The sequence below is a fragment of the Aphelocoma coerulescens genome, assembly GCF_041296385.1.
Source record: "Aphelocoma coerulescens isolate FSJ_1873_10779 chromosome Z unlocalized genomic scaffold, UR_Acoe_1.0 ChrZ, whole genome shotgun sequence".
In the NCBI taxonomy this organism is placed as follows: Eukaryota; Metazoa; Chordata; class Aves; order Passeriformes; family Corvidae; genus Aphelocoma; species Aphelocoma coerulescens.
Window position 1 is genome coordinate 51,072,488 of NW_027184085.1, and position 12,824 is coordinate 51,085,311.

General features: G+C 40.8%; 1 protein-coding gene across 6 annotated transcripts in view; it reads right to left on the reverse strand.

Moving 5' to 3' along the window:
* Window positions 1-3,583: 3,583 nt before the first annotated feature.
* LOC138103106 (ELAV-like protein 2) overlaps window positions 3,584-12,824 on the reverse strand; it is a 94,790-nt gene continuing 85,549 nt past the window's right edge. For 3 of the 6 annotated variants that reach the window (XM_069001129.1, XM_069001128.1, XM_069001124.1), the window contains 3 exons: window positions 12,136-12,361; window positions 6,796-6,834; window positions 3,584-6,317 (listed from right to left, as the gene is read on the reverse strand). In XM_069001129.1, the coding sequence (XP_068857230.1) occupies window positions 5,987-6,317; window positions 6,796-6,834; window positions 12,136-12,361 (596 nt within the window). In that variant the 3' untranslated portion in view covers window positions 3,584-5,986. The remainder of the gene's footprint in view (window positions 6,318-6,795; window positions 6,835-12,135; window positions 12,362-12,824) is intronic. The other 3 variants (XM_069001125.1, XM_069001127.1, XM_069001126.1) reach the window with 3 other exon arrangements.

Genomic DNA, 12,824 nt, shown 5'->3' on the forward strand with positions numbered 1-12,824 from the left:
GAGATGAACCCTTTTAGTGCTGTAAATTTCCTCCAGAACAGATGAAGCCTGCAGACATCAATCCTCTCCCAAGTCAAAAGAAAAGGAAGGGTGAGGGCACGTGAAGAAAACACCATAAAGACACCAAAGTCAGTGAAGAAGGAAGAGCTGAAACCCTGAGGGAGGAGAAAGAGGAGATGCTTCAAACCTAGAAGCTGAAATTCTGTTGTAAAGCTATGGTGATGGACTATGATACATCAGAGTACCCACTGTAATTTCATGAAAGCATGGGGGGTGGAGCGTTCAAATTGCAACTGTGAGCAAAAGTACCTGTGCTGAAATAAGCAAATGTTGAAGTAGCTGTGATTTGATCCGAAGCATGAACAGAGAGAGATGAAAGTGAGAAGGACCCTTGATCCCAGGGAAGGAGAAGACCTCTGTTCCTAGAGATGAAGATGCTCCCAGAGACGGGTGAAGAGAACCTTTGTTTCTGAACAGCTCATCCTTAAAATGGTACCCCAGTAGCTCAAGATTGGACCCTCAAAAACAGTTGTGGGGGAAGCTCTAAGTTGGGGGAAGAGACTTTCACATGCCAGCAGAGAACCATCCCGGGCGGCTGTCTTGCTGTGACATTGAAGCCATAAGAGAACTGTTTCTTGTGGAGATGTCTCCATAGCATGAGCAAGAGAGACTCCTCTCCCTAAGTGAACTGAAAAAAAGAGTATTATAGAGGTGGTAAACTGACTGGAAATCTCAAGGGTTGGGTTTTTTTTATGTTGTCAGCAGGATGAGGGAGAAAGGTGGGGGAAGAGAAGTGTTCTGAAGGCTTAGTCTGACTTTTTTCCTTTCTTTTAGGTCTGTTAATAAACCTCTTTATATTAAGTTTTCTGCCTGCTTTGCTTTTCTCCTAATTCTTATCTCACAGAAGGAAAATAAGAAAGTAATGGATATTTTGAACCAAACCACTACACTTAATTGATGTTTCTGCCTGGTTTCAAACTGAACCCACTACAGATGTGTATGTACCTCAAAAGGGCAGAAGAGAGTTGAGTTGACTAGCTTTTAAAGACTTACTTCAAGTACTGGGAAGGGAAACAAATACCCCAGAAAACTATATCCAATTAATGGAGACTAGAAATTAATGCAATAATTAAACAGCAAATGGAAATCAGGATAAAGAGTAAATCCTTCTCTCTCCCTGTACTTCATAAAATCACAGAAAGGTTAGAGTTAGAACCTGAAGACGGTAACCATCACTTGCCAAGGGAAACAGCCCTGGGGCGGGCACCGCCTGAGGCGGAGCAGGGGATCGAGGTGGGCAGGGCAAATTTCTAGAGCTGGGGAAACTGCATTTGGCTGAGCTAACAATGATAGAACAGTGATGGCAGCTGATTTAAACACAACTCTGTATTCCTCCCAGGCTACCTTTCCTTGCTTTCACCCTCTGTAAGCTACCTGTGTTTTAAGTTTGTCCAGGAGAATCTTGTTCATATGTGCAGGCCCCCTGCATTCTTGCCTAATTTCCCTTGCAAGGAGACAAACCTTGAACATCATCCAGCTCTCTTGAGGCCCTCTTCCCCCAAGGGCTCTGTCCCCTGGTACTCTACCAAGAAGAGGCCGAAGTCTGCTCTCCTGAGTAGTGAGCCTGCTGTGCAACCCCCTTGCTGCAATACAGATCTCAAGCTCCCCTATTTCATGGACAACTGTATCCCAGGCTTTCCCTGAGCTTCACACGCCCCACCAGCCCCTCCTTGTTGGGAGAACAAGATCCACCACAGCACCTTTCCGCCTTGGCTCATCTAGCCAACTTGTAGAGGGAAGTTATCATCAAAGAACTCCAGGAAGCTCCTAATGCAAGAAGTTTAATACTCTCTGCATTGTCCTTTCAACACACACTTGTGTGGTTGTGAAGTACCCCATAAAAACCAGGGTTTGTGAAGGCAGTCACGCCTGTGTTTCTGTAAAGGGCCTCAGCTGCTTGGTATTCCTGGTCAGACAGTCTGTAGCAGACTACAGCACACCCCCCACTATAAAGTCCCCTGTCCTTGCCTGCCTCGAATCCTGACCCATCTCAGTCAGCTCCTCATCCATCCCCAGGTGAAGCTCCATGAACTCCAGCTGGTCATTGACACATGGAGCAATCCTGCCTCTTCACCTCTCCTTTGCCTGACTTTCCTAAAGAGCCCATACCCTTCCATTTGAGCCACAGGAGTCAACCCATGTTTCTATGATGCCAATGACTGTAGCCCTGCAGGCCTGCACATATCTCTAATTCCTCCCGTTTATTCCCCCTGCTGTGTGTGCGTTAGCAGAGAGGCATTGAGCTGGACCCCTGATGAAGCTTTCTGGCTGGAGTAACTGGAATTCCTTGATGTTGTAATTCAGGTGCTCTCCTGCTGACCTGCTTACTGCTCCAGGCTCTGGGCACCTCTTGCTGACTGGGAAAGCATGTCATTCACACCTTATCACCATTATATCTGATGATATCCCCCTTCCCCATCATATATAGTTTAGTGCCCTATCCATAACCCCCATTAGATCCTTGACCAAAGACGCCCTTTCCCCTTTCAGAGAGGCGAATCCCATCTGAATTCGCCACTCCCAGTACCATGTAGGTCAACCCATCATATGAAAGCTACCAAAATTTTGGCAGTGTGACACTAGCCCCAGAGTCAGGTATTAAGACCATGTCCATCTGCTTTTTTCAGTGTCACTACCTGCACCTACAAAAGAAGAGGGGAAAAATAACCTGTGCCCCTGAATACTTCACCAACCATCCCAGGACCTTGAAATCTCTTTACCAGGCTTTGGACTACGTGTTGTGGCTTCATCACCACACACGTGGAGGACCAGCAACAGGCAGCAGTAGTCTGAACCAGGCTAGGAAGTTCCCTGGTGACATCCATAACCCACGCCACAGGGAGGCAGACTTCTCCTCTGTTGGAGAAGGACTTTCGTCCTAATCATCCATTGATTCTCCTGCCACATCCAGAGCTTCATACCTATTGTATATAGGCACCTGGGAGAGTGAGGCAGACAAGGAGAGCTTTTGCCTGTTGTGCTGAGCAAGGACTTGCCTCCATTCACTCCTTCCTTCTGACCTACCGCCTTTAGCATGGCAGGGAGAAGTTACGTGATCGCTCTTGATCTGTGTTTCTTTCTCATCTCTGCCCCTGTCTCAGGAAGGCCAGAGCACAGTGCAACTGGTGTATCTCCTCCTTGGAGTCCCTGATACTTCTTAGTATTTCTACTTCATGTCTTGGAAAACACACTGGGGCGTTCGCTTAGTTACACTGGATAGCAGCCTGCTAGACACACAGCAAATTAATTTTTACTGAATGTGTTTAATGACTCTCATTTATTATACCAGGCTAAGTATTGAGTGATTAATGTAAAACTGAAGTGAAAAGATTCTACACTAATTCTAATATATCAGAACTGGTACACAGCTCCAGTGTCTTACTTACTTGTTGGTAACTGGGATCCTAACCTAAATTACAAGCAGCTCAAGAGCTTTGCAGAAACCTTTCACTCAGATTACTTACTCATTAAAGCAGTGGAAAATATGGTGAAAGACCAGCTTAGGACACTGTTTTCCCTTCAACTTTGTTTATTGATGTACTGAACATGAAAAAGTACAAAGAATCCAAACACAAAAGAAAACATGTACAACCTCTTAAATACCCAACAGAATATATTCTCTATTCCAACAAATGTGAATTAAGTCATACTATACAACTTCAAATAAATACCAGCCTTATATTTTACTAAGTGCTCTGATAAACACTGTAAAGTGAAGCCCAATTTACATGCCTTCTCATCAATGCCGTTAGTTGCTACAGTAGTATAGGAAAGAAGCATGTAGCTACTATTTCTCCCACATTGGAAAGTTTGTGATTTCTATACTATATACAACTTTTAATGCAGAGGATTAGCTTTAACAATCTAAATGCATCTAAGAATGAAGAAGTACTCAGGAAGCCAATTGATTTTTGAATAGCATTGAGTGGGTCAGCATGAAAACTTGCTTATTCACTTTAGCACGCGCTTCACAGTATATGTACTGTACTATACTGAAAATTTTATAACTACAATTTAAAAGAATAAGAACCAAAACCAACTGCAAATATAGTGTACAACTATGTTATGCATAGAACATTGCTTTTTCTAAGGGGAAGCGTATGAGCATCTCAGTTTATACAAAAACCAGGACGTAACTACATACTTGTCAGTGCATCCTGGTGAAGGCATCAAACCCTCAGCTTTTTTTTAAAAATTTAATTATAAGCTAGATGCTAATCAGAAAATATTCTGTATTTGTTTTCCTTAAATTTCTTCAATACATGGTAAAGACCTTTTCTACTTCCCCAAATAGTGACTTAAGCATCATACAAAGTTAAACTTCAATAGCATACAGGTATTTATGGTTTTCATATGAAAAATGTAAGGAAATTTGCTCAAAACATATGTTTATACTTGTTTTTTTTACCACAAACATATTTATAAACAAAAATGTTGCATCACCATAAACAGCTGAAGCTAGACTATCTACAGACAAAAATAGCAACAGATCTGATGCACTGTAAATTCAAGTCCTCAGGACAAAAATGAAAAGGAAAAGAAAAAAAAAAAGGAAGCAGACCTCAAGTAACAATGTTAATGCCATTTACAAAGAAAAAACTTATACAAAAACATTCAAAATTGAACATCACTTGGCATGGAACTTAAAAAACAAACTATAATCAAAATTAGCTGAAAGGTTCATAACTTAAGGTCTTATTTACATTACACAAAGCTCAGGTGTTAGCCTTGAACGTAACTTTCAAAATACCTCCTAACCTATCCAACTCAGGTCACTTCTGCTGATTTGCTACTGCACAAACCATGCTCGATGTCTTTTCTTAAGACAAAACAATTCTTCAAACAATAGCAAGTACATCACTAAACACCATGAGCTCTATCTGAAGGGAATTCTTTAGGAAGAACAGATTTTTTTTTTCCCCCATCTCTCAGTATTTTAAGTTTTCTGCTTGCTCTTATATTCTTTTTTTAAATTTTCATTTGTTTCAAAATCACAAATTAAAGTGAGCCACCTATCACTTAATAACCAGGATGATCAATGACTCCACTGATGATTACAAAAAATGAAACCAACAGTGCATCCCATTGACTTTACTTCTTAATACAAAGGTCTCAAAAGTAGTTCTACATCATAAATCTTTCTAAATTTTTCCCAACAATTGCAAATTTCCTGGTAAGTTTTAAAAGCTCACTAGGTGTCATACGAAGAGATTTCTCAAAGTATTCAAGTCAAAATATTTGTTCCAGGACCAGTAAAAAGTTTCTCCAAATTTTTTATTTTTTTTTATAAAAATAGATGCTTTTGTAAACCCACATCAAAGAGGCTCTTATCTCTTTGGCAAGGTACTGCTTTACGAAAAGTTCTCCAGTATTCTTACAATAAGCTTCTATAATGTGTTCCCATTCCCCAACCCAAATGAAGATGATGAAATAAATACTGCTTATAACTTTATAAATAAAATGTAAACTTCAGATACTTCTCTTGAACAACGAAACAAAACAATAATGCATTACAATGTAAATTAAAGACAAAGCAAATCAAGAAATGACAAAAGAAAAATTATAGTATTACACAAAGCCTCGGTATTTACTCATAGGTTAAAGGCAGCCATGTATAAAGAAAAAAACTTCTTCCCTTAGCTGAAACATTTTAAAAGGTCCACCTTCTTCAAAGAAGGCAATAGAATACGCATTGTGACAGGTAAAAACCCTGTACCTCTTGTCAATACTCAAACACAAAAGATAGTTAAGAAGTTCTAATTCAAATATTAGCAATAAAAAAATCTCACATATTCTTAGGATGCTAAGTAGTCATTTTATCCCCATTTCCACACTGGCATACAACAAAGGCATTTACTAATGCATAGAGCTTGTAAATTGCCTTTGTTGTATAGTTTTCATGTATTAATGCACTGAGAAGAACTTGTTAGGCTTTGTGCGTTTTGTTTGTTTTGAAGGAGACCTGCAATACTCTGTCACCAAGGCGGTATCCATTCAGGCTGGCTATTGCCATAGCTGCCTCATCGTAGTTTGTCATAGTCACAAATCCAAAACCTTTGCACTTGTTGGTGTTAAAGTCACGGATGACCTTCACATTGGTTACTGCTCCGAAGGGTCCAAACATTTGCCAGAGGATACTTTCATCAGCATCAGGGGCCAAGTTGTACACAAAAATGCACCACCCAGTTCCTGCATGTCCAGGGATATTAATTCCGGCCAAACTGGTCATTCCATCAATGGTCATTGGAGGAAACCTACTAAAGAATGAGGGAAAGCAAAAGAGAATCATAATATAGCTGTTCACATGGAACTCCAGCAAAGAAATGTCAAAATAAAAGAAGAGAACGATACAGAGCTTTTCACAGAATGAACATGTTGCTCAGGCTAGAAAGATAAGATCAAAAATACTTTTTGCCCCCTAACTGCGCAAATACTATGCAAAAAATTATACACGAGTAGGGAGAACAGTACTAGGTATGTATGAAATGATGTAACACAGAAAATCAAAAGGAAAGCATGCTATAAAACCAGTGAGGATTAGCAAGTCACTTGAAACAGGAATTCCATGGAACTGCTACAAAAGGTTTGTCTATTTCATGCAAAATGCATCAAAATGAACAATTTCAGCTGAAGTCTCAACATGCAAAAATTCAACGTAAGTCTTACTGAAAAGTAAGAGTTTGCAAAATATTTCAAACTAATTTGGTTGTTATGAACCAACTAATCCTTTATTACCTCTTTACTCCATAAGCTATGTTGAGCAGATTGTCCAACCTGCAAAACATTGAGCAACATGTTCAGTCTTCAGACTTTTCCACCCTTTAAGAATAAGGAAACTTAGCATATTACTGTCACATCTATTACACTGTATGGAACCTCATGCAACGTTGAAGTATCACCACTGAAAGAGCAGTGGCACCTTCTTGCACCTGACAGTGAATACTAAATAGATACGCTGTGTAGTAACCACAACCATAATTAGTTCATTTCATAAAGTGCACCACTGCCACAAGTTTAACCTAAATCACACATTGTTACCATAAAGTTACAGTCACTGACCACAACGGTGCAGTTTTCCACATTACTAACTTGGTTGAGACAGAGACTTTTATTGAGGCTTCTTACATGTTTGCTGGCATGACTGTCAAGACAGATGCAGTATTTTCAACCAATAGCAACTGTGGTAACATGAACTCCAAAAAAAGATTTTTCACATTCCTACTCCTTCTGGCAATTACAAAATGTTGTGAGGCAGAAGGCTGGTTTGGCTGAGTAGGACTAAGACAAAATAAGTAAGCGTAAGGACAATGGAGGCAAAGTCAGGAGGACATGGAAAGAACACAGAGATGCTGCTAGCCACTAGAGGGACAAAATTAGTGTGGCCAAAGCTCAACAAGAGTTGAAGGTTGCCAAAAACATGGGGGACAACAAAAAGATGTTTTTAAATATGTCAATCTCAAAGAGCAGTCCAAAAATAACATAGGCCAGGTATAGAATGAGGACGGTCACCCCACAAACAGGGACACAAAAAAGACAGAGAAGTTTAATGCTTTCTTTGCCTCCATCTTTAATACTAATGATGGGCTAAGAGGGTCCCAGGGTCCTGAGCTGGAGGACCATGGCTGTGAAAATAGTGAACAACCCTAAACTTGTGTGGGATCTCCTGCTCCAACTGAATCCCTACAAATCTATCAGACTTGATGGGATTCATCCAAGAACACTCAGAAAACTGGCCAATGTTTTTGTGAAGACTCTCTCAATGACTTTTTAATGGTCTTGGGAATACGGAGTTGACTGGAAGCTGGCTAACACTATCCCAACTTTCAAGAAGGGCAAGAAGGATGACCCTAGAAAGTACAGGCCTGTCAGTCTCACTTCACTGCCTGGTAAAATTATGGAGATTAATCTGGGAAGTGTTGAAAAACACAATCACAGCCAGCATGGCTTCATGAAGGAAAAGTCCTGCTTGTCAAACTTAATTTCTTTTTATGACAGGATAACCTACCCAGCTGACCAAGGGAAGTCAGATTTTCAGATTTCAGTATAGCCTTTCATACTGCCTCCCCCAGGATCATTCTGGACAAAATGTGCAGCACACGGCTGGATAAACGCATCATGTGATGGGTGAGCAACTGGCTCATGGGTTGGGCACAAAGGATTACAGTGAATGGGGTGACACCTGGCTAGTAACTGGTCACTACTGGGATTCCACACAGCTTCATTTTAGGCTCAGTGCTCTTTAGCATCTTCATAAATGACTTGGACACAGGACTTGAAGAATGCATACTCAGTAAGTCTGCTGATGACATTAAACTGGGAGGAGCTGTTGACTCCCCTTAAGGCAGAGAGACCTTGACAAATTAGAGGGTTGGGTAATCGCCAACCACATGACATTTAAAAAGGGCAAGTGCCAGATTCTGCACCTGGGATGGGGCAAGCCAGGATGTACAGACACACTGGAGAATGAGACACTGAAAAGCATGGGAAGGGACCTGGGGGTTGTGGTCAACAGAAAGTTGAACATGAGCCAGCAGTGCCCTGGCAGCCAGGAGAGCCACCCGTGTCCTGGGGGGCATCAGGCACAGCATCACCAGCTGGGCAAGGGAGGGGATTGTCCCGCTCTGCTCTGCACTGGGGCAGCCTCACCTCGAGTGCTGGGGGCAGGTCTGGGTGCCACAACACAGAAAAGCCATGGAGCTGTTAGAGAGTGTCCAAAAGCGGGCCAGGAAAATGGTGAAGGGTCTGGAGGGGAAGCTGTACAAGGAGAAGTTGAGGTCACCTGGCTTGTTCAGCCTGGGGAGTCTGAGGGGTGGCTGGCCTCATCACACTCCACAGTCTCCTCATGTGGGAAAGAGGAGGGGCAGGCACTGATCTCTTCTCTGTGGTGAGCAGTGACAGAACCCGAGGGAATGCCCTGAAGTTATGTCAGGGGAGGTTTAGGTTGGATATTAGGGAAAGGTTCTTCACCCAGAGGGTGGCTGGACACTGGAACAGTGTTCTTAGGGAAGCAGTCATGTCACCAAGCCTGCCAGGGTTCAGGAATTGACTGAACAATGTTCTCAGGCACATGGTGTGACTCTTGGGGATGGGCCTGTGCAGGGCCAAGAGCTGGACTCGATGATCCTTGTGGGTGCCTTCCAACCCAGGATACTCTATGATGCTATGATTTTCCAGGATTAAGTGTTTCTAGAATACACACACACACACACATACATATTATTTTTAAGATTTCTCCATATGCTTCTTCCCTCACCTCCCCCAACTACAGAATGGCACCACAACACTAAACCCTTTCAAATTACCGAGCCAATACCCAAAATACGCAATGCATACCGCTCCTTTACTCTTACTCCTGGAGTCCCTTAAACTGCTTCTTTCATAAAATGTTTACCCTGAAGAAGCTCTTGTTTCTTCCTGGCAAACCCCAGATACAGCAAGAGGAAGTCTTATTACAGATCCTCTTCAAGACTCATCAAAATATGAGCTTAGGTAAAAAACATACACTTTATTTAGTTTCCTACAGAGCATTGATTCTGCTGCGAGCTGGGTTTGTGGAATACACTGTCAAGAAACTACTGAACCCCTAAAAGATCAGAAAAAAGGAAATTAAAAAATGCTTGACTACTGTTGGTAGACTTAGTGTGGATGACTGAGGCCTGCTGTCATTGACATCTGGGGTGGAGAGCAAGGTGAAGAGTGAAACACCACCACTTAGAGGTCCTTGTTAAAGATATAATCAGATGAGGACTTAATATAGTAATTGGTATCACTTGTATGATTTTTCATCAGTTATCCCAAAGGTTTAAAAATACTCTGGAAAAATTCTCAGGGACTTTCACTGGAAAATTTTTAAAGATGCTTTAAGTTATGCATCTTATAGAAACTGAGAAACAATTATACAGAGCTGCGTTTTAAAGTCCAGTTTTTTTTTAAAGTCAACTTTTCTCTTAATAAGAAAGAAAGGAAGCATTATATTGATCCCGTTGCTTTTACTAGTAAAGTTTAAGCTGTTTTCAGGTCTCTGACAACTATTAACAGAGGCAGGGCAACTGAATCAGGTAATCCTGTCTGAAATGTCAACACCCAAGATTTCTTGCATGTGTAACACATGAAAGATCTAAAGCATTGGTGCCATCTCAACTATGTAGTCAGCACCACACCTGGAATGATGAAACAGTGCAAAGCAAAAAAACCTAAAAGACGAGTTCCCTTACAGTGTAAAGATTTAAAATTTGGTAAGACTGTCTTTTATTGATGAAACACTAGCCTGAAGTCCTTGACCAAAAAAAAACCAAAAAAAAAATGCAATTGTCTGCAACCTCAGTTTACCTTTTGACTAGTCAGTTAAACTTTTTTCTTCCTTCCACATCAATAAAATTTAGAGAGATTTTACTCTCTCTCCTATTTACAGAGTTGGTATAACTCAATGCTTTTTGTTATCATTACCCTTGTATGTGGGGCAAATCATAGAATCATTTAAGGTGCTTTTAAGCATTACTTTACACTTAGTATCTCAGAAAAAACCCAACAACTTCCCAGTGAAATGAAAATGGACCTTCATAAAAATACAATTCCATTTGAAGAAAAATAAATTTCCACCAGTCAAAATTTAAGGTACAAAGCCTAAAGTTGCAGGACAGGGTTAGTCTACTGAAATTACCTAAAAAAAAAGAACCTCTCAAAAAAACCCAACCCCCCCTCCCCCCCAAAAAAAAAAAAACTCAGAGAGCTGCGAGAATTTTTATGAATAATGACAAATCTACCTGGAGTATCAGCGAAATACCAATGCTATCCCCAGCCAGCACCTGAGTGAAACTGAACACAGAGGAGTATCTCAGAACATGGGCAGTCAGAACAGTCTGGAGGCCAAGACTCGCCAGAATATGTATGTTGTAACAAACAGGCTGTTCAACAGCTCACCCATGATCTTATTTCATACAATGCACTTGAGTCTATCCTGCAATTTCTGCCTCTATGGAATAATGGCAAGCCTATTTTTACACAGAACACTGTTGTAAGGTAGCCTTTTTATTACCTAAAAAAGGGTAAGAAGCTCCACAAAAAAAAAATCAATAAAATTGGTTATCCCCTCTCTTATGGCAGAACACCTACTCCTCATACCTGTAAGACACCTGCAGCACGTAAGGCCAAAAAGCTGAAGAAAAGAAAAATTCAGAAATTCTGAAGTGAAGTCCCTGAACTCTTGAATATTTGGCTTATAAGCAAGCCTAGCCAATGGAGAGCCTTTAAAATTTGGTATATTCTCTTTGAAGCAAGCTATCAACTGGTTTTGTTTCTTGAAAAATACAACAGTAATACTCTTTGAGTGTATTACTGTTTAACACATTCCAGTCACATTGTTCAGGGGCAGAGGGAGGGAAGAAATTACCAAAATCACTGAAAAAAATCCAAGGTACTCATGGTTGTAGATAATACAGTGTTTGTTTCACTTTGTTCTCACCATCTGTTCTTTTCAATACATTGAATAGCACAAGGAACTGTATGCCTATAGTTTCAGAATGATGGGAACATAAATCCCCAAAAAGCACAGGCAGAAAATACGTGAACAATCTTCATTATTAAAGGTCGTAACAAGAAAAGACAAAGTATGGCATGGAGGACATAAACAACTAACTAGGGAAAAACTGAAAGCCAGAATGGGGAGGAAAAATGTAGGGGTAGGCAAGAGGAAGCTGGCTGTGGCATGCTTATGGCTAAGAAAAAAACACTAGATCTCCTAGGTCAATATTAACTTCATTGAACTTGCACATTAATCAAGAATAACCTAGGAAATGAAAAGTAATCTTTGAAAAAAAAAAACTTAGTGACTGAGTAGAAGAAAGATGCCACCTGGGTTTAGCTAAGTATGCTTATTAGACACTGAAATGCTATCAATAGGATGGCATGCATTTTGATTTTAGTTGTACTGTGGGAGCATAGCTGAAGTTCAACATTCATGTGTTTCCTTCCCACAGAGAAGTCAGACAAGCAGGAAAACACAGGAGTGGAGGCAAACAAACAGGGGCTGTGGGAACATGCGAGTTTCAGCACAGTTGTGCTCATTATTTGACTTACCTAAAACGTTGAGCCTGCTGAGCTAGAGGTGTGGGATACCTTCTGTTTGGAGAATGGTACAGCTGGGAAAGAATGGCCTGATTGGTTTTTTGGCTTGGATTGTTAGCAAACTTTACAGTGATGGGCTCTGTGGCACCTGGAGGTTTCTGGCCATTCAAGCCCTTGATAGCTTCTTCTGCTTCAATTCGCTTGTCAAACCGGATAAACCCCACGCCCCTTGACACCCCTGCACACGGTGAAAAAAGCACACAGTAATGAATTCACAGATTCCACAATATTAGATGCCAACTTTTTATTTGTGTGACCAGTCGCTGTTGATGGCCAATTGTTGCGAACACATGGTAATTTTGAGCTTAACAGAACTGAGCTTTTGTGTAGAGTAAGAATTTTCTACTGTAATTTTGACTTTAATTTTTAATTTAATGGATGTAAGACACATTTGTGTAAAAAGTGTGGAGGGTTGAGGGAAAACAATGGAAAAAACTTAAATATAGTGAGTCAAAGAAGAATTCGGAAACAAAGCAATTTTGTTGGATGGAGATGAACCCAACCCAGCTGCACTGTAACCTCTGGTCAGCTCACGCTACTCTGCAGTACCTAAATTCACAAAAATTCTGTAAATAGCTTAGCTCTCTGCTCTCTAGCAGCAAAAAAACCCACCTTTTGCTCTCCTGCAGTATCCCCTGAAA